General features: G+C 40.4%; 1 protein-coding gene across 1 annotated transcript in view; it reads left to right on the top strand.

The window, feature by feature from the left end:
* The window catches only part of LOC310936991 (transcription initiation factor TFIID subunit 4), a gene marked incomplete at both ends in the record, with an annotated part of 81,274 nt that overhangs the window by 32,702 nt on the left and 25,505 nt on the right, over positions 1 to 23,067 (top strand). Inside the window, 3 exons of the mRNA XM_083901170.1 lie at positions 817 to 947; positions 4,494 to 4,619; positions 9,479 to 9,535. Of these exons, the coding sequence (XP_083757296.1) occupies positions 817 to 947; positions 4,494 to 4,619; positions 9,479 to 9,535 (314 nt within the window). The remainder of the gene's footprint in view (positions 1 to 816; positions 948 to 4,493; positions 4,620 to 9,478; positions 9,536 to 23,067) is intronic.

Below are 23,067 nucleotides of genomic sequence, written 5' to 3'. Positions count from 1 at the left end.
TTTGACCTCGTGACATTGCCACTCGCGTTGCCACTGTAATAATAAGGCTACCAGGGCTCCCTCCGTCTTTTTCAAAGCTTCAGCTGGTGAGGCGTGTGCATGCGTATGTGTATTGTTCAGCTGATTTAAATAATTGGTGTGGTTTACTTAAAATGGTGCCAGAGAGAAAATTATGTTAATGGAATATATTTAAAAGGAAGTTGAAAAAAAAAAAAGATAGTAACCTCACCAAAGTCTGTCCTCCTCGCTTTTGTTATGACTTAAGATGAGTTTCGCTGTAAGGAAACTAAATTATCCTCCTCGCGAAAAAAGAGATGGTCAGTGTCGTTTACACACTTGAAGGAGCTCAGCTAGTAAAGCCACTAAGACTGTGAAACAAATTAACTTTTGTGTGATTCGTGCTATTTCTGGGAGTTAATTGCACTCAGTGTGGCTGTGTACAGTAGATGTGGATGACTGGAGGTACTGAACGATGGCTTCCGTTGTGTTTTTTTTATGAGTTTGATTGTGTGTATGTTACTCTCTCACAAACAATTACTTTCTACCTGCTTAGCTGTTGTTTTTCTCAAAAAGCCAAACTGTGGATGCAAAAAAAGAAGTAACGATAAAACAGCCACTTTCAACCCTGCAGGAAATCTGGGGGGTGAGAACCGAGATGAGCTAGTTTCCGTCATGACACAATTGGGGAGGTGAATGAGAAGCACAAGTACAAACTGTACCTGTTAAATGAGAAAGACGTTAAATATGAATTTCTAGCGATGATTTACTGATTGTTGCCCGTTCGTGTGTATGTGTGCGTGTGCGTATCCTTCACAGCTAAGAAGTTTGGAGTCACAGAGGTCCCCATGGAGGCAGTGACGTTCATCTCGCACGCGACCCAGTCACGGCTTCGCACTGTTGTCGAAAAAGTGTCTTCTGTCGCACAGCACAGACTGGACTCCTGTAAGGTAAGAAGAACGTGTGCATACATGCACCTCCACACACAGATATACCCACTCGAGTGTAATTATTATTATTTTTATTTGATCTGTAGCCTTGTATTTCTGCAGTGGGCAGTCGCAAGTTATTCATTTCCAGATTGATCTGCAACCGAATGCACTCACTGTGTCTCTTCCACTGTAAAGAACTGAAATGTTGGTATGATAAGGCCTTTTTTTCTACACTTTGTACTACTAGTTCAGTGTCCGTGCAAAATCTGTTATTGTGTGTGTGTCTTTAGCAATTGTTGGTTTGGTGTATTTGAGTGCTCCTTGTCTGCCGTGCAACCCCACTTATCCTCTCGCTGTGTGAATGAGAGGGGGAGTGGCTACGGTAGAGCGGCATAAGCCAACGTGTGCTTCTTTTACCGATATATTTAACAATATATTTTGCATTACTTATCCAAACAACGTCAAACTTGGCACTTGCCTGTAGCAAGACACCTGTCAAGTTTGAAATCTATTGGGCCATCGGTTCGAGAGATATGCAAATAACACACAGACACACACACATTATACACACACACACAGACGTTCCTGGAATTTATAGACAGATTTTTCTATGTAATAATATCACCAGTATAATCAATCAGTACGTCCTGGTGTATTTTCCTCTTCTTCCTTGCACATGCTGCAGTGTGGTGAACAGCGCAATTTTGCAGGTCAAATTCCAGTGAGATTGAGTCTCAGAGAGCAGTAAACTCTCCTCAGAGCGGGAAACTCTGGCATGACCACAAATTCTAGTAACTTGAGCAAGTTTGCTAAGCTGACGTGAATTAATAAAAGCCAACATGGTCGTTTTCTTTGTATCATGGAGAGCATTGTTACATTTAAGCGTTGATAAACAGCAAAATCGATCAAATTCTACACACACATCTACAGCGTGCAGCCAGTGCTGTGCTGTTAATATTAGCGTCATTGAATTAACAATAACATGCCAGTGCATTACATGTACATGATCATTTTGGAAGAAGGAACATAGTACACAGGTGCACTTGTCAGGTAGAGCTGAAACAACTAATCGTTAAATTAATCGTCAACTATTTTGATAATCGATTAATATTTTGAAGCTTTTTTCATGATTAAAACAAGATTTCTGATTGTTTCGGCTTCTTGTGAATATGAATATTATATTGAATGTGAATATTTTCTTTGTTTCTTTGCTCCACATAACAGAGAACTCATTCAAACTGAATCATAAAAACAAGACATTCGAGAACATCGTCATTTCCAGGTTTTGACAAACACTGATCAACATTTTTTAACATTTTATGGACCAAACGATTAATCGAAAAACTAATCGACAGATTAATCTGCCACCAGGTCATAAACCTTTTACTTTATTCACATTCACCTATACCCATTTCCTGTATCTTCTTCACTGTGGCTGTCACATAAAGGCATAACAATGCGTCAATCATAAAAAGTAGGTTCCTTATGAATTTGTGTCGTTATATTTAAATGTGTGGCGTGCAGTCAGGCAGCTATATAACATGCAGGTATTTATGTTTGAACATATATAGTGAATACGAATATTATCCAACTTGAGTTGTTGTAAAAGAAGAGGACTCAAGGGATTGGGTGAGATGGAGGCTGTGGTGACCTCTAAAGGGAGAAGCTGAAAGAAGTAACTTTGACACAGGGAGTAGACTTTTTACTCACACATAAACAATCACAAGACAAATGAACCAACTCGTGAACAACCGACATTAACACATGAAAGTTAATATGAGAAACTGTCTTCACCCGTACGTCGATAAACAGTCTTTTCACTCAATCAAAACGTGAGCTATATGAAAGTCCTTTGGTTCGTGCCTGTGCACACCTGCACACTTTACTCATTATCAGTGGCTTTATCTCACAGCCGTTGAATATAACTGTATAACCACGTATAATTGGCGCACATTAAAGAGCAAATCTATCTCAACTCCAAGCTTCAGTCTTGACATTATTGGGGAGGAACTGGGGGTAACTTTGAAAATGTTTTTCCCCGACACCAAGGCGGGCCGACGATGAGGAGGAGATAGGGAGAACGTCGCTACGGCTGTCACCGTCTTGTTTTGTGCCCCCTTTTTTTTTTTTTTCTTCCCCCGTTCTGTTCGTTTCTCCTCTTTTGTGGTTTCGTAAATGAGGTGTATGTGAGAAACACGGAGGCTCTGTGAAGCCACTCTGTTGACATCAGCGGAAAAAAAAGAAAGCACGCTCTTGAGAAAGAGAGAGAGTGTGGAAAAGACCAAAAGATGAAGCGGCCTTAAAGAGCAACCTGGCTTTGGCAGTGGCGGCAGGAGAGTGCAGGCTCAGCGATGCTACAAAGAGGAGGGAGACTGGATAAGAGAGGGGAAAGGGAGGTGGTGCTGGCAATGAGCTTCCTCTGATGTGCCTTTGTGTTCTGTGCCTCTCTCTCCCTCCCTCACTCCCACACACACACGCGCTCATACGTACACGTAACAATACAAATAACGGAGAAATTAAGTGCAAGAGGAGGGAACAGAGCTGCAGATGCAGATGTACACGCTCACATGTGAAATAAGCAATCATCCTATTAACTTTTGATGACCTACAAAAGTTGTTTTTTACCTTTTGTCTTTTCTTTTCCCAAGTGGCTGGTGACGCTCACAGTGTAAAGAGTAGCAGTGTCTGTAAATAGGAAAAAAGTTAGCGCCTTATCGACCTTTGATTTTGTTTCCGACTGTTGCCGCTTCTGTCTTCTCGGTTCAACCACATGTGCAGGAAGTTTATTTATTTATTTATTTATGTATTGTAATCCCATATTATATTTGCGGATTTGAATTAAAGTGTTATACTATTGTGTTTTTATTGCTTTGTCTGCTAGGTTCAGAATGTAGTGGGCGCCTTCATACGCTCACATGAGGGTCAAAAGAGATTTTTCCGCCTATAAAAGGATAATAATTCCATGTTTTGCAGTTGTAAATCAACCATTTTAACCTGTAAATTGAGTAAATTAATGTTGTTTATGTGTTTTTGTGTTTCAGATACAAATCTTCTTCTTGGTGTGCATGAATGATAATTGGTGCTCTCAGAACTAGGATTCTTATTTTCTGTTTTATATCATCACAAATGAGTAAATTGTGAACAAATGAATCAGACCAATTATGTTTCTAATCAATAGACCCCCTGTTTTTTTGTGGACCATTGTTATTATTTGGAGCTGTTGTTGTAAAGTCCTCAATATTTTACCATTTATTGAGGTTTTTTTTAGTTGAGTAGACATGATTAGACGTCGTGTCTTTCTTTTACTTCTCAAATGTCTCATTTCTGCCATTGATGTCAAGAGAAATGCATCACCTGTTGAAAAACAAAAACAAAAAAAACCCAGATCTTCACAGTTAACAGGTGGTTATTTTTTTCCTGCTCATTCCCTGTGTGTAGAACTTCTGCGTAAAAAGGACTTTCCCTAAACCCTTTTGCCTGAAATCAACTAATATATTTGACACTGATGACCATTTTTTTTAAACTGATACCGTAGCGGTGATGTTCTCTCTGTCTGCTTGTCAGGATGATGAGTGCTACGAGCAGGCTGCAGACGTTCGCTCTCAGCTGCGCTTCTTCGAGCAGCTGGAGAGAATCGAGAAGCAGAGGAAGGACGAGGAGGAGAGAGAGATCCTTTTGAAAGCTGCTAAAGTAAGTCGTTTTCAAATGCAGCATCCTGCCACACACGTGTGTGTGTGTGTGTGTGTGTTTGTGAGAGAGTTGTTTTGCTTCCATGCAACAGTGTGTGTGCTTGAGTACTGGTGTGTATTTGTGTGTGTTTGTCCATGTTGCTCCTGTGCAAGCCCCTGACAGATGAATTAGAGTGTGACTCCAGCGGATGAAGTGACCTCCCTGTGTCCTCCCAGGCTTCTGGCCCCCGGGCTCCTCTGTCCTGGCTCTTCTTCTCTGGACACAGCAGGGAGGAGGATGCCTATATATGATGCAACCCCCTCCCCCCCCCATACATACACTCACCGCAAACTCACCCAGCCTCATGTAGAACCTGAAAAATAGTATAGATGTCAAATAAGCCAGTGGTATCCATTTATTAGAATACAGTAGGGCTTAACGATTTAGGTAGAACGTTTATGTGGAAATGTTTTTTACTTTTAAGTCAAGCTTCAGTTAAATATGTACTTTGTTATAGATTCCATGAGATGTGATCAAAATATGAGCTTCAATACTCTAATCTACCTCTTTAACTCCAAAGGTGTTGCAAAGATATGGTGAAATGGCAGATGTCACATGTTCATTTTTCTCACTGATGGATTAGAGAGGATAAGAACTGGAGTCTAATAGTCTGACAGTGGTGAAGTTTATGCTACAGACTGACAGTTAGTGAAGTTAAAATATTTGGCGTATAATTTGTTAGAAATGCAGTAAAGTCCATAAAATTAGAAACCAAATGTCTTTTCTTGGCTCCATATTATAAGCATTTTGATGTCAGATGTTATTCAGTTGATTCAATTATTTAGTGAGTCTGATAGATCTGAATGAAAATCTGAATCCTCTATAGTCCAATTATAAATAATTATTGCATTATAATGGTATTTTTTAAAAGCTTTTATTAATATAGTGGGGTTTTTTTTTCAAGGAAGTAAATTAACTTTTTTACTTTGATGAAAAACTATTAATAAACAGTGTATTTTTCTGTTAAATCCAGTTAATAGACAAACAAATACCTGTATAATCAGAATCTACACGTTTTATATAACAATATTAAAACTACTCCTTGTATTTTTTGTATTTGTTTCTTTTTTTCATGGATTTATTTATCCGTGAATAATAATAGTCTTTAAATTTGTGAAAGATCACTACAGACTAAAAATAAAAAGAGACTGAGAGACTCTAAATGAATATGCCCTGCGGGGCGACATTAGCAGACAGCTAGGTTAATTTAATTAATTTTAAATAGAGCCAATGTCCAACAGTAAAGATTCTCACTGCAGCACAGAACACCTCAGCTCGTCTTAATTGCATTGTTACGCTCTGGTCTTGTCGTGCAGGACATTAGAAAATCGTCTCATTCATGAACCCCGGCCACCAGACCTTTACGACCTGACTATTTATTATTTTAGCAGAATAAACAGTCAGTTCATGAGGTCTGACTGTTTATTCTTTTAGGAGAACAAGATCGCATCACTCCTTTTAGTGTAATAAATAATTTTCCCTCAGCAGAACACAAGACAGTAAACCTTGTTGTTAAGAAGGGAATGATAAAGCTTTAAGATCCTGTGACGATCTCTCTTTATTAACAGGATTTTGGAGAACTTTAGCCATGTTCTATCAGGAAGGGCTCACCACAGGGTTTTTTTGTATTACACAAGCCCTGACGAGGATAGTTTGACTTCCCCTCGTGGCCATGTCTGTGGCTTTTTTTGCCTCCTGTTGCCATGGCATTTCAGGTCAAGGAGAGGTTTGGAAAGAAATATTTGCCTGATAAGGTTACATTTATTCTGTTGCTTTTTTGGTAAAACTTTCCCTTACAGTACAGTAAAAACATGGTATTGGCTTGGTAATCATTTTCTAATAGGGAAGTGATCTAGTGATGCTATTATATTTCAAGTGTACTTACCAGCCTGTTAATAACCGTAATATTATTAGAATAATGATTGGCAATGAGTGGCTATGTTATTGTAAAGTTAAAATGTATCCTCCTTTATGTTTCACACACATCTTCTATGGTTATTAATGTAACGTTGCCTGTGTCCGACAAATCCTGAATGTCATATTTTATATTTTAAACTTGTTTTTGCACTCACCATTTTAGACCAATGTCCAACCCACACACAGAGAGAAATCCATCACTGAATACATCACGAGCCTCAAAGCTCTGTAATGTTACGCAGCCAGAAGACATGTTGCATAAATGTCTCTCATCTCTCATCCCCCTCCCCACACGTGCTGTGTATAGCGTTTTTTTTTTTTTTGTTCAGGTTCAGTAAATTGTAAAGCAAACGAGAACGGCGACATATTTAAACACGTGTGATAAGTGGCATGGGAGTAACCCCTGTCACCTACTTTATGTAATATTGAGTTTATAATATATATTGACAGAAAACTCAATGTTGATTTAATTCTGTCCACATGCAAACCTGACCCATTGGTTATTATATAGAGTCAATAAAGTGTATGTAAGACAAGCATTCAGTACATACTCAAAGTAGCAGAGAACCAGTCTGACACACAGAACGTCTCACTCACTGATTGTATCCACGTAACAAAGGCCTGGCTAATAAAATCTGCACCTGCTTAAGTCGAGTGTCAAACTCAAATGACCTGGGTCAAGAGAAAGAAAAGGAGTCGGAAAGAACAAATATTATTGTCCTGTAGCGTGTGGACAATACGAGTTAAAATTATAACACAATATTGCATCATGATATCTCAATAAAGATACCCATGATGATATTACACAGAATTTCAAAGTAAAAGTGCTTGTTTTGATGTGGAACGATGTACACTTCAGAATAACAGCTGCACAGTGAATCTTTTTACCTCAAATATAGATAAATAGATCTAAAATTAAGGAAATAATAACATGGACAGCCATAATTAAAACAACAAACAAGCTTATATTTATGTAATTGAATGTTGAATGTCTTATTATTAGAATTATCATATTATTATTAATTATGTGCTGTGTTTAAAGGAAGAAGAAGAGGTATGGTTTCATTATAATATTATGATATTAAGTGGCGGGCTGCATGTAATCATTTGGGGCCGCCAGTTTGACACGATATATTAAGAATAATGTCTGTTGCTTTATGTTGTTATGGTTGGAAACTGAAATGCATTAACTTGCATACTCCAAAATCAGTGGATCAACAATTCATGTGTGCTGTGACAAAAAAAAACGCAAATTTTATCCATAACCGAGACTTCACAGGTTTTCTAACGGTGAAATAAGAAGCATATTAATAAACATATTCTTAACATAATGGTAGACTTAAAAAAGGTTTAGATTGTATTAGTTGAGGCTTTCGTTTTCCCCCCTGTGTCCCCACTGGCAGCCACATTTGTGTCAGTCACAGACTTGTTCGCGGTAACTGCGGTGCAGGGGGGTTGCAGGTCAACATTGACTTTGTGTCAGTACATCTTACAACCACACATTAAAAAAACAAAAACTTAACCTTCCATTCAAGTACAGTATGATTCACCCACACGCAGCAAAAGCTTGTCAGTGTCTATTTCCCCAGTCCTCTTCTCCACCTCTCCCCTCTGCTGTCTCCCGTCAGTGAGGAAACCAGGGCAGCTGACAGAGGAGATGCAAAACATGCCAGTGGCACCACTGCCCTTTGTCAACAGTCCATCTGTATGAGCTCCTCCTACTCCTTTGCCTGTCGCCTCCCCCCACCTCACTCCATACTCACTAATTTGACCCCTTAAAAAGAAAAAAGAAAAATGACACACACAAAATAATCCTTCTCTTACAACCGTCCCTCCCCTCCCCTCCCCTCCTCTATGGCGTCCATTTCAAATATGACTCAAGTCCTGAGGGACGCTCTGGGCAACCAGAGGGCAAACACATTAGTCTTGTTTAAGATACCGACCAGTACGTGAACTGCCTGATATCTTTAAAGCCAATTAGCGGGGATGTTCAAGGAAGAGAGAGACAGAGAATCTTGGTGCAAAAGACTGGACGATGAGAAGAGGATCATATGATCTGAATGACTTGGTGTTAGGAGTAAAAAATAATCTATTAAACTAAATTTGGAACAATTTGACACTGAGAAGGTTATGGCGTGGTTATGGTGTAATCCTCTCACACATGTTTCACTTACAGTATAGGCCTATATGATACACCTTTTTTTACAAAGTATCAGTGAATATTAACAAAAGTCTTCGGGGGGTTTTATGGACCTGACCTAATTCTGGCTAATCCAAACAACTGTATTCATTTAGTTAGTGCAGAGCCGCTGATGCTCTGTATTGCCTGCAGTGGTCAGCCGTACATGTACGTTTAGCAGTGGTGAAGGATTCCCAGGGACAAGTACATCCACCCAGATCTTCACTGCTGATTAAAATAGAAGTGCTGTGTTGTAACGCCAGGGACATACGCACGTGCACGCATACGCGCACGTGCACCCACACACTCATCGCCACACTGGCTCACTGTGATGCACACATACACACGCTCAGCCACTGCCACTGATACTCACTACATCCTTTGCCCTGTGTGTGTATATGTGTGTGTGTGTGTGTGTGTCCTGGCTCGTGCAGAATTTTTAATAACCTTTTTTGATTAGAATCCCCCTCCAGCGGCTTATTTAGGGCTGGATCTGGAGCAGGTTTAAAGGCCACTGCCCCCCGAGGGGCGCTCCATCGCACTTCTCTGAATTCAAATACGATGTCCTTGACACCTCTGTATCCTGTTCCCATTTTGCACTATTTTTTGCTGCAGCAGCAACAGATGAGTGGGCGATGGTGGGTGGGGTGTGGGCTCCCTAAACCAGCTGTTAACCTGTGTTTCCCCCCCCCCCCCTCCCCCTTCTTCCCCTTTTACTCCACAGAGTCGCTCCAGGCAAGAGGACCCAGAGCAAGCTCGACTGAAACAGAAAGCTAAGGAGGTAAGCTGCAGCGGAGATCATTACCCTTGACATTTCCCCGACTCCAGCGTATTAATTTTTCATGCCTCACTACATATGTAATGCCATTTAAAGTCAGACTTAAAAAAGTTTGAGGAATAATTTGTGCCGATTGATGTCCATGTGTGTAAAATGATTTTCCAAGCACTGAAGAGATGCTGCTTCTTCTTTTTTTTTTTACCCACCCCTTCTTTTGTCTTTTCCCTCATTTATGGTATTTTAGCATCTTCATCTTATACCAGTTTGGATTTTGACAAATTACTATTCATTCTGCTTTTGCTAAAAGATGAGCTGTCAGGGACAGGATATACAGGCGTAACAGTGGTGGTCTCCTTCGGTTTATTCAACAAGAGGCAACTTCAGTGTGCGTATCAGCTCCTGTTTGGTCCGAGCTGGTACAGCTGCATGAAAAACATGATAGATAACTGTCTGAATGCTATTTCTCTTTATCATTTTGGCAGTTATGGAGTTATTTTGCTGCCGTAAATCAAGTCAAGTCAATCATCATGAAAACTTAATCCTGATGGCCAAGAAAATAACATGGTAAACGCCAGGCTTATAATGCAGACAGTGTCTGTTTTAGCATCATAATGATTAATGTAGGTCCAAAAAGTTGTCTATCGCGGCTTTAAAGGCAATAAGAAAAAAAGTATTACAGTATTATAGTTGCAGATGTAGCGATGCATTAACTTTCACTGCTGCAAAGAACAAAGTACAAACTGGGAAGTGCTCAAACTAATGCAGAGCACTGAAGTTCTTTTTCTATATCCTCCTTATTTCAAGAGTAGGTCTTTGTGTATAATAAAATTCCCTGTGGATCTCAGAAAGTAGACCACTCTTCTTTTGGTGGTTAGTTAATGTTGTTTACGCAAACGAAAATACTTCTGTCACATTGGAAGTTTGCATTTGCTTTTTTTTTTTTTTTTTTTTACCCCTTTGTTTACGAGAGAATAACTTCATGGGGTGCTTTTAGTCCTTGGCTCGCTAACAAGGATCAAGAGGATTGTTTGGAACACAGAGAAGTCTAGGTATAGGCAGAAGTATAAAACAGGCACCATTCACCTGTTGTTGTTGTTGTTGTTTATGATGCAGAAAGGGACAGATGTGGTTTCCTCTGTGCCACTTAAAAAGAGCCTTTTGTTAATCCAGATAAAGTTTACTGAGCACTTATGTGCTAACATTGTCATTTTTTGCTCTCAGTTCAGCTCCGCAGTGCAACCGCTGTCTTTCTATTTCGCCCATGCAGCCATTCATGTATATAGAGGGCTAACTGTGAATGTCTTGCTCAGGGGCAACTTGGTATTGTTGTTTGGCCAAAGTATTTAAATTCCAGGGTTCTACCCAACAGCCTTTGTTGTTGAACTTGTGACCTTCAAGTGACAAGTTGACTTCTCCTACCTCTGGCTACTGGCAGCGTCCTGTCTTTTCTCTGCTTCTCTCTCCCGGACCTTTCTTTCCAGCAACAGCGAGCCCTGCTGCAGTTTCAAACATGCACACGAGATCTTAGCTCACCCATAAGCTCCACATATGCAAATGAAGTAGCGTAATAGGCAGCGTGATAGGTTTGCCTCAGGGGCCATGTGATCAAAGTGGATCTCCTCCCTGTTAAGTGGCAGTCCGCTCGTCATCTGGATATGGGCAGATTAGTGCTTCGTGAGGAGATGCACATATGCACATCTTCACCTAGAATTTTAAGTAGACGGTTTGGAAAATTGTTACTTTACGTAATGCTTTCTCCTGATAGATAGAGATACTGCCATCAACTGGCCCCTCCATATATGCAACACCCCTCTTCCAGCCCTCCCTCACCTCTTTCTTTTTTTGCTTAATGGCCGTCGTTTCTCAGCCCCCGTGCCGCTCCAGTTTTCATCACCTGACTGGCTAAAGGGGACAGGGCTGGCTGTTTGTGTCACTGCAGAGTCTGTCGGCAGCTCACACATCTGCGCAATTTTCATCAGGATAATGAGCCCAAGCTACTCTTCCAGGCGATGGGCAGAGGAGCCGGGCTCTTTTTAAGCCTCTCTCCATGATCATACATGCATGCTCATTCACACACACACATGCAACGACAAAGACCAAACAGTTTTGAAGAGATGGAATTATATTTTGTTATATATATACGTTTTTGAGTCTAAGTTGAGCTGGCGCATGACTTGTTTAGAGAAAGGCCGGTACAGTGTGTTTGTAAACTAACCATTGCAGACCCTGAGCAGTGGGAAGTCGTATTAGTAGCCGTATTTCGAATAATTGACCAATAATTCCATTATAACATTTCAGTGTAATGTAAATAAAGAGGTCTAAAAGTAGGGTTGGGTACCGTTCATAACTGAACCGATGCGGTATCTGGAATTCGCTACCGGTACCAAGCGGTACCTTATTCTGGTACTTTTAAAAAACCATGGTAAAAAAAGATTTCAGTTGTAAAACAGTCTAAATGAATAAACATAAAAAAATGTTAGTTAGAAATAAATATAGAAGATTTAGGACCAGGTCAACAACAACAAGACCTCTCTCTTCCGCAACCAACGCATCTTCTTTCGAGTTAACCAGCCAAAAGTTAGCCACACGGCTAGTGCTAGCTACAGATGGCAGGCTAACGACAAGCAAACACAGTGCTGGTATTAGCACTGCTAGCGTTGGTAGCTGATGCAGCAGTCGTCATTTTCCGTCAAAAACGGTACATTCTTCAGCTTTTGGATAAATCCTGTGTTTGACCAGGTGCTTCATCTGGTTTGAGGTGTTTCCCAGGCCCGCCTTGCATTTCGCGTCACAAATACTACATTGAGTGCTGTCTGTGTCTAACTTTCGACCGCTTTCGGCTCGCCATCATTGCTCTTGTGCTATCGTAGTCTTGCGATGTGTAGCTCTCACATTCTTGTGTGCGCTCCCAGATGTTACCAAAATTTGGCAGCGATTCATTAAAAGTAAACCAATACTAGTACCGACGAGAATCAATCAACAAGTACAAAAAGTACCGGCTTTCGGTATCCAACCTTATCTAAAAGAGAACTAGACTCCTCCAGGCTCCGTTTACAGTCATTGCAAATTCTGGTTCAAAACAGCTAAATTTGACCAATCACAGGGTGAGGAGACACCTGCAAAGAGACCTAAAAAGGAGAGTCTAAAAAGATAATCAAACAATAAACACAATAAAACATGTGTTATCATCAGCAGTGTTTCAGAGATGGTGAGATTGCTTCGGGTCATGTATGAAACAAGTGTGTCTTTCTGTGGTCTTCAGATAAGAGGAGCTCAGCGAAGAGAGCTGTGATCTTGAAACTATAGGATTTTAACGACCTGCGAATGAAAATCATCAAAACAATCAACACTTTTTCAAGGGATCCCGTTTACTGCAGCTTTAAATTCTACGCAGTAAAATGGTGGTATGAAGTGAACTGTCAAGTTCAGATTGAACCTCAACTCAAGGCAATTTCATTTTCATAGCCCCGAATTTCTGCCTCATAGGATTTTACAGTTTATAAATCATGCAACGCCTTCGTCCTTAAACCATCGACTTAGGAAAACTACACAAAGAAGGTGAGAACACAAGAGTCTCTGGTGCATCTCCACGATGCCTCATCATTACCAGGATTTAGTGGATGAAAGAAAGAAGTTTTGGTCCAACAATGTGATATTTATTTACACCCTGTCGTTCCACATATCATGAATAAACTTAATCAATCACTAACGTTGCTCAAAGGCCTTAACAGTATTAGTTAGTTCATACCTTTTCACTTTCCATCAGGAAACCAACACCTTCTTAATTCCCTTGGCTGCCCTTCGACCTTTACTCTCGTGCAGGGCTGTTGAAACTCTGATGGTGTAATTTGTTTGTGGCATATTAGTGATAAGTAGGTCATATTTTCAATGCACCCGTGCATTTACAGACAAATGTCACTGGCTTAATTTGATACTGAAGCAAATATTAAAGCGTGATTTCTCTCGGCGTATCGTGAAAGTTATAAGGAACGTCTGTTTTCTGTTAGTTCTAAGCGGATCTGTAGATGTTTATTTACTATGGGCATCAGAGATAATGGTACCTATGAGTCATACTTTGAATAAAAATATGTGTATCGCTGCCTGTGTTCACATTATGACTCAGGCCTGTTTTGGCACAGGCTTTACAACAATACGCTTTCGAGTGTAACCCTGCGACGACCTCTGCTCTGACTGCCGACCCTTTGGATAACTGAGCCAACTCAGGTGACCGGTTTATAATAACTCACACCCTGTTGTTTTCAGAGCAGAGTCGTGCACCTGTTCCTTCCACTGCTCACCGTATCTTTGTCTCCCTCAGTGCGCTCAGTATTAAAAGCCTTGTTCTAGTGCCACCGTCAGACCAACACTTTCACCTGTACGTTTTGACTCGTACGAGGTTGATTATGAAGCACATTCATGCTCCCTAGTGAATAAAGAAGTCCATGAACTATCTCATAATCTAACAAATACAGTGTTATTAAATTTGCAGAGGATTTTTGTGTCGATTCCATTGTCTTTTCGTTTCAGCTCCGACCTCTTTGCATTATAAACATTGTCGGCTCTGTGTTTCCAGCAGAGCTTTTAGCAGAATCTCAGTGCTGTATATTCATGCCATGTCTCTAATGGCGTATCATTATTTGCACCAGCAACTTAATCCACAACCGCTGCTCCAGAAATTGCTGGCAGAGATTTTGCGTGAGAGAGAGAGAGAGAGAGAGAGAGAGAGAGAGAGAGAGAGAGAGGCAGAGCAGTCTAGCACCTCTGCTTCCTCCATTCACTACCATTTGGCCGAAAGGTCAGATGAGCTATTTCAGAAATGCCCCAAGTGAAAATCAATGGGCAAATCGTGGAGCTCAGTTCCTGTTTGTTGTTGTTGTTAGTGTGGTGGGTCTGTGTGTTCTGCCTGTTCCATCAGTGAGGCAGGAGGCCAGGCAATGCCTAATCATTGAGAGTGAGAGAATGAGAGAGAGGCAGACAGAGGGGACCAGAACGAGAGACAGAGACAAAGAGATGGAGAGGAAAGGAGACTTGAGGGTGGGGTGGAGGGCTCATAGAGAGAGATAGAGAAAGAGTTAAGGCCGGTGGAGATACATCACGATGTCAGACACACAGATGCACTGCAGCCAAAGATTCATCATCGCAGCTGCGTCTGCAGGCGCAACTGGACGCAGGAATCAAGTGGAGTGGGGAGAGGCCAGGTGAAGAGGGGTGGTGGTGGTGGTGGTGATGGTGACGGGGAACGAGTGGAGAAGACAAATTGGTTACTCCAGTTGGACAGATCGCCTGTTTGGTTCTGTTCAGCTGCAGAGTCAAACCCTGTTGATACTTTCTCTGTGTGGCACACAGCTCATGTGAGTCCCACTGTGGTGCCCACTGGACAAATCAGTTTAAATGTACAAATACTACAAAGACACGCTGTGATGTAAATGACATTGGTACAGTGAAGACCAAATGGATGAATTAAGCTGATGTATTCACCCCATTAGTAAATGTAAAGATATAAGCTTGACCATTGACTTGGATTGTAATTTGATCCCTTTACCTATTATCTGACTTGAAAGTTGTTAAAATCACTTCTTTGCCCCCATTTCCACTAAAGCCCTCGACACCACCATACATATGTAATTGCCATGTTCAATAAAATCCATCTTATTTTTCAATTTGAATACGCACGGAAAATATACTGATGATGTGAACATGAAATACACAAAACAGCAGTTAGCATTTGGAAAAGTGATCATTTGCAGGCTCTAGCAGGCACATTGCTGTCATATATAACATGTATCCACTGGACAGATAAATCCTCTGAGGCTGGAAGTTTGTGTAGAACTCTGTGCTGCACTGTGGAGCCAAGAATAGAACTTTTCGCAGACTTGTGGTTTTTGGATGTCGTTGCACTCACCAGCACTCTCGCGTGTTTTTTACGGACAAAGCGGAGCTCCGCCAGACAACACAAATTCCAGGAATTTAGCACATTGTGATGTCCCAGTGAGTGCGGAAGTCAACATTGCTTGTTTTATCTCCTGTACTTAGACTGAGGAGGACCACAAACACATGAGTGAGTCATCTTTTTTCACACTTTGGCGACTGGCAGGGCCCCCAGGGTCCCAAATATACATATTAAAATTATTAAAAAGTTTATTTTTCATAATATGGGACCTTTACATTTTTCAGGTCAGGACTATTTATTGAGAGTTGGCTGGATGAAGTCCGTTTTTCGAAGTTGGCTCACATCTGTAATACAGCAGGATCCCCCAACTATCGCCTATATTTAGGTCTTAAAAGATTTGTTGTGCTGAAACCTGCAGATACCCTGAAAATAGGGTTAATGTCATCTGATAGCCAAGTGCTTCCTCTTTTTTTCCACCCCATTCTTCCACATTACCATGCCCTTGAATCAAAACAATCCTCCTCTTGCGCAGAGTGATTCCAGAACACACAGAGAAACCTGGAGCTGTCCAGTTGGATTCTCTAAGGCTTATTTTTCAAATATTGTTCCTCTTTAGGAATTTTCACCCATTTTTCGACGCAAGCAAGCAAGCATTGCTTGGAATGTCTTGAACCTCTACCACATTAATTCAGCTCAAACTTAACTTTGACCTCCAATTATAAGTCTGCATTTATGCATCCGTCTCCTCTGTCCAAATATGTATGTTGGATTCTATGAATCATATTAGGCTAAAAATGTGAAACCTGTAAGCCTCATACATAATTGTTTACATTAATGTGCACGTTATTTGAATCACAACCCCGTGCTCAGCTAATATTCACATACATGTTTTTTTGATTGGCCTGACATCCTCCACTAGTGACCAGGTCATGGAAAAAATTGGAATCCACCCACACTGAAAGCCCAGTCAGAGCCTCATGCTTTTTCATAGACTTGAGGCTCTAATATGTCAGAGGACACTGAAGCATTCCCTTAGTTTTTACAGTATTAGGCCAGTTATATGTGCAAGTTCATAGGCTCTAATCCTCTGGCCTTCACCAAACTGCTCTGCTCAAAGAGCCAGTTTCCCCCGTCAGGCAGGCCCCAGGGCAAAAGCCTGCTATACCCTCCTCCATGTTTTCTGCCTTTCTGTGCTGACTTTCAAAGAGAATTCCTGCTGTTTTGTGCGTCCCAATTCATAGTTGTTATATTCTTATCTTCTGGCCTCACAGATGCACAGCCCTTCATGTGAGTAACAGCGTTCATGGTCAGATTCTGCTCATATTCTTGTCTCGTCTATTGTCTTTATTTTTCCGACAAATTAGGTGAATTTAGCAGGTGCCCTTTTATTAAAAATGATTCCAACTGCAACTCAATTTTGAAAACGCTCCTTCAAGGAGTTGATGTGAATAATTTAATCAACACTTAGAAATGTCTGCTGGTCCTCGAGATGTGTACAGTGCAGTGTAGCCTATTTTTTATTTGTTGCTTTGTTGTCGGTCGTCTTAACTTCAGTTTTTCACCTCCAGATTTATTACAAGAAAAAAGGCAAGCATTAAAAATACCTTTGGTGTTCCTGTGTGTTTTTCGAATATTACAAAGTACTGTAATGAGAAGGAAAACAACAAAAAAGGAGTTTTTTTTTTTTTCGTGCCTCAGAGGGAGATAGCGACTCATCTCCTTGCTGTAGAAGCCTGTAGGTTCACTTTTCTCTTTGTGTGCCGGAGCACTCGTTGGGACTCCAGCGACATGGGAATTGGGCATACTGAGCTACGCTGGTGGCGAGGTGCCATCCTCCTGTGCTTGGGATATAAGTGAGAGGGAGGCAGGACACGTTGCAATTAGGCAACAAACACCACGCACACGAGGATAGCTGAGGAGAAAAGAAAGAAGAAAAAAAAAAAAGGCTCATCCTCACCAGCTAACTTCTCCCTTCTGACCTCTCACATAAACACACTTCCCTGAACAGCTCAGGCTCGTCTTTTGTCCTTATTTCATGTCAAACTGGAGGTGTCATTTCTATGGAATTCATGTGGGAAGGACAGTAGTGGAGGGCTTTGTGAGGTGAAGCTTAGTGTGCCAGCTCGGCCTGCATGTTTCCATTAGATTGTCATGTTGGCTAATTAGAGAGCAGCAGCATGATTCACCTTGTTAATTAGGAGGACTTGCACACCATGTGCCTGGGGGCGGTGTGGAGAAGAGCAGCCCAGCCTCAGAGCCTGCTAGTCGCCTGCTGCCTGTGAAGATTCTCCTTCTCATCTACCTTCCTTTCACTTTTTTTTTTTTTTTGATTTGGAAATGAATAAATCATTGAGATCGTCCTCTCTCAGAGTGTGAATATCTGAGTATCTCATCTTTTCCTGGATGCAAATTAGGCGTGATCAATAGAAGGTGAGCGGCGGATCTAAATGTTAAAAAAAAAAAAAAAAAAGAGGGAGAGAGACAGGGAGAGAGAAGACTGCTCGATGAAGCACAGCAGCGTCGAAAGAGACAAAGCAAGAGAACATTTAAAGTAGGAAATTTTCCCTTGGATAAGCAGTATTTTTAATGATTGCCACTCTCTTTGCTCCGGTGTGACACTGTCAGCATCTGCTTAACACTGACTTCTGGCTCCTTCATTAAACGCTGTTCTTTGGCAAAATGAAAGTGCAAATGTTGTTATTATTTATTTTTTTTAAATATACTCTGAAGAACAGGCAATATTATTTATGCACAGATTTTCACGTCGTCTACGTCAGGAATGCTTTAATGTCTGCAAATAAGTTGCAAATGAAGAGGAGCCATAGGGACACGATAGTGATGCTCACATAATGACCTTAGCTCCAGGGACAGCTCAAGGCTCAGAATAATTGGTCCTTGGCCCCGAAAACATTTCGGGGCATACTCGGCTACAGAGGAAACGGCACACTCCACCAGCCAAGACTATTAGCTCATGCATGTTTCTTGAATTCATTTACATAGGTAAAATAATTTTGACTGCTTAACTGTTGTTGTTTTTTTTACTAAGATATTTAAAAGATTTTCGGGTGACACTTATTTAGGGAACACATATTCAGCATTAAGTAGGTGCTTACCAACATGCATATATGTAGCATACTAGCCCCTTATTAGTAAATATTAAGCATGTATTAACACCTTATGTAGGAAAAATCTTAATTCATGTCGTAATAGAGGTACAATAAGGTTGCGTAGAATAAGGTGTTAATACGTGCTTATGATTACTAATAAAGGGCTAGTATGCAACTTATATATGTTAGTATGCACTAGGGATGTGAATCTTTGGGTGGCTCACGATTCGATTCGATACCGATTCTTAGGGTCACGATTCGATTCAAAATCGATTCTCGATTCATACTATTCTCGATTCAAAATTCGATACAATGCATAGTGTGTTTAGGCAAATGATGGCATCAAAACAATACAGTTTGTATAAGATAATGTGATAATGTGATCACACAAAGGCAAACTTAAGACAAAAGTAAACATTTTTTCATTCAAAATAAATAAAAACCTATTTACTGTACAAAAAAATTACTTGCATAAATAAAAGCTTAGGCTAGCTGCCTTTTTCTTTCAGAAGTTACAAAAATAAACTGTACACAAACAACACAAACTGGTGTTTTGTGTGGTTTTTCAAAATAGAAACTTTATTAAGTTAATTATTAATTATTATTACTTTTTTTTTTTTTTTAAATCGACTTTTGACGTTTTTTAATCGATTCAGAATTGTGGATTCTTATGTGAATCGATTTTTTCCCCCACCCCTAGTATGCACCTATTTTGAGTTGAAATGGTGATGGAACCAAACGTCAAAGCATTTTCTTTGACACCACTTTAAGAATATTACAATTATATATTATAATTATACAGGTGACATGCCGTAGTAACGACCTGCGGATTATTAGTACAAAACATTTTTTTATTTATTGCAAAGGTTATAGTCTGACAATGAAACGTTGTGCAGCAAAAAAAACTGCAAAAACTTTTTAAACAGAGAAACATTTCTTAAATCTGAGGTAAATGATTCCACAGTTATAGCTCAAAGTGCACATATACATTATATTGTATGAATACTAAACCTTTTCCACATTGCATATTGCATATGCTATTTTACGACAGCATGTCCTCAAGCCTAAAAGCAATACAGTGCAATTTTACTTCTAAAAGTGTGGTGAGACACGTACGAGTACAGCACAGACACTTTATTAAATTCTAAATCAACATCTTTTACCTTTGCTAACACTTACATATGTAATTGTTAGAGTTCTGGCCATGATGTCATATAAGTCCCTCTCTCCAGTTCTAACACAAAAGGCTTTGCCTCACATTAGTCACTCAAGGTTGAACTCATCTCTTTGTAGTGTCTGGGTGCAGATGGAGAAGTGAAACCTGATTGGTTAGCGCAAATGGCCCTTTTCCCTGCAGCAAAGTAACTACCAGGCACTTCACATGAAGGAAGGCCTCAAGATGCAGCTCACAGATGTTCGCGTAATGTCGGCCATGTGGGTGTCAGGTGAATGAGATCCATGGATTACAGACATTCAGGAAACGCATTCGTAAAATGTCAGCACACAGACGCGTTGAGGAATAATTCTGCTATTTTTAAACCCTGAGCCCGTTTTGCAATGTTTTGGGCGTTGTAAGTGATAAATAGGTACAACATGTTTGATTGAATGATGCCTGTACTGGCTGAATAATGTCGGAGAGCGCTACAACTGCCCGTCGCCAAATGGCAGCTGCGTTGTTTTAGTCTGCGTCACAGTGCGTTCACTCAGTGTTTTTGCCCCCGATAGGTTTAAAACGTAAGTGTGACCAAAAGTCTGACTGATTTTGCGGTAACAGAGTAATAAATGTGTTAGGGAGAAACGTTCAGGTAAGAGTGGAGTAACGTATAAAAGAACAGCATCGTTAGGAGCATGTACCGAACTCATGTCTTTCTCATACACTGTTGAGGGTGAACAAAGAGTAATTGAAGAGTTTTTGGTCGCTCTATTTAGTTAGGTTTACAGAAAATGTGGTTATGGAGACACCTACTGTTGCAGTAATTACCACACAGGCCATTTTGTGTACTTGGGTTTTTGGGTATTTGTAATTTTGTGTCTGCCATGTTCAGATGGAACTTGTGAGCTCATTGTCATAGCGTCGATTAAAACACTGCTGTTTGGCGAAAGTCACATCGGCTAACACTTTAACCATGATTCAGGAAATGTAACCATATAATGAGAGATGATGTGAGCTGGGAATATTCTGCAGACAAATTATAAAGTATGATGCGAAACATGTGTCATGGCATTTAGAGTATTGAGTTCACAAGATTGTGGAACAGAATCCCATTCGAAGACCACATTTTTCACTGTGACAGCGTCAACATTGTGGGACTAAAGACAAAAAAGAAGCTCAAGTTTTATGACAGCTGTGGTTGAATACGTGATGACTCATGACTTCACCCTCACCCACGGAGTGGGAGTGAAGTAATGTTTTTCTGTGTCGGTCTGTTTGTTTGTGCTTCCACGCTTGCACTTGCCAATATAACCAACAGAGGCCGCTAGAGGCTTGTTGCGTGAATGGGGAGAAATCTGCCATCTCTGATTGCCTTGTTTAATAACGTGTTTATGACTACTGTTTGTATGACTGGTCATGGGTCAAGGTTTCCAATGTTGGTTTGATCATATTTCAGGGCGGTCTTTAGTTAAATTAGGGATCAGATTAAAAAAAATCCAAAAATCCTTTATGTTGCATAACTAACTATGCACAGACTGTAAAAATGTCGGTAACACTTTCGATTAGGGAACACATATTCACCATTAACTAGGTTCTTACTAACATGCATATAAGTAGCATACTAGCCCTTTATTAGTAAATATTAAGTATGTCAACACCTTATCTTAATTCATGTTGTAATAGAGGTAGAATAAGGTTATGTAGAATAAGGTGTTAATACGTGCTTAATGATTACTAATAAAGGGCTAGTATGCTACTTATATAGTAAGCACCTAGTTAAATGTGTTCCCTAATCTCAAGTGTTACCAAAATGTCAATAAAAATCAGCAAAAGCATTTTACCTTAGTCCTGTTTGGGCTGTTTATCTGTTGTTTTTGGGAGACAGTTGGACAATTACGTCTTTGAAATGACTAGGTACCCGAGTTTGTGATTGTCGATCCCTAATTAATATCTTGTCAAACACTAAAAAAAGTTAAAAAGAGAAGTGCCACATTCAGCCGCAGCATTTTGCCATACTCCATGATAAGAGCGTACATTTCCAATGGAACCGCCTAACCTTGCTGAAAATGTATAAACTATCTTTTTGGGAAATAAAAAGCATTCACCAGAGTGACATATGTCATGTCTGTATACGGAGAAGCTCCCTGCTGTGACTTGGTGGACCTAGGCTGATTAGGGGAGGTTATGAGAGACAGGCAAATGCAAAAGCCGTGGTCTGGCTTTTATGCTGTGGTCTTTGCAGGGCAGAGAGCCCTCGAGCTTCCTTCACAGCCCCATAGCTGCTTGTGACGTCAAGCAGAGCGTGTTCTGCTCTACCAAGGACATCTGTCTGTAAGCGTCTGGGGGGCCATGAGCAGCCCCTCAGGCCAGGAGGAGGGAGGGAGGGGGGAGGGAGTGAGGCAAGAAAGAAAGAAAGAAAGAAAGAGGGAAAGAAAAGCCTTTGTTTAAATAAAAAAAAAAAGAAGAAGCAGAAATGGAGAATGGCAGGTTGGCCATCATGGCTCCTGCAGCTTATCCTCTTCTTCTTCTTCTACGCTTCAAGCGTATCATGACGATTTTGAGGTTCTTGCCATATTCTGGACTTGTTTGCATCATGAGAGACCGCGCTGCTCTTTCTGCCATGTTGAGAAAAATGGACTGATCTTTCTTGTTTTGAGCTTGATGGACATTTTAAACAGTCTATCAAGAGAGCATGTCAAGTTAAGACTTTTAGGGATTGTTTTTTCCACCTACACTCAGTCTTGATTTGGTTTGTAATAATATCAAACATGGTCAGTCCACTGAATAGCAATAAAAGGACTCGTATGTGTAGTGTTGTTAGGAATCAAAGCAATAATTTTGGAGTCCACTAGGCAGTGACAAACATTAGTAGTAAAAGCCCAAGAGTATCAGTATTGAACTTTTATTTTGCAGTAGCTGATTTTGCTTCCACATTAAATGATGCTGATGATTATTAACCTCACTGGATCTTAGAGTCAATTATGAATTTGAAGACTTCTAAATATAGCATAAATCCATGACACAAATACATCTTAATAATACAAGAATTTGATATCTGGTGCTCCACTTTTCACACTTTGTTTTGCTCATATTAATTCACACAGTTATTGTGGGTTTTTTTTTGGGGGGGGGGGGGGGTATTGGGTCAGGTCACTCTTTTCTATGATTGATTTTATGTAAAACATCGGGACACGTCATCATAGTGTTAACTTGTATGCATTTAGGAGGGCGCTCAAAATAACTTTGAGAGATTTGTGATTTCATTTCTCGTCCCATTTCACCACATCGGGCAAATAATAATCGGCCAACATTGTGCTCTTTGCATTCAGATGAAATAAAACCTTTTTTTTCCCCCCCGACAAAGCTGGAGATTGATCTGTGGGTA

This window comes from Microchirus variegatus, assembly GCF_963457635.1.
Source record: "Microchirus variegatus genome assembly, chromosome: 14".
Classification (NCBI taxonomy): Eukaryota; Metazoa; Chordata; class Actinopteri; order Pleuronectiformes; family Soleidae; genus Microchirus; species Microchirus variegatus.
Note: the sequence above shows the minus strand (reverse complement) of the source record. Positions and strands in the feature narration are given on the sequence as shown.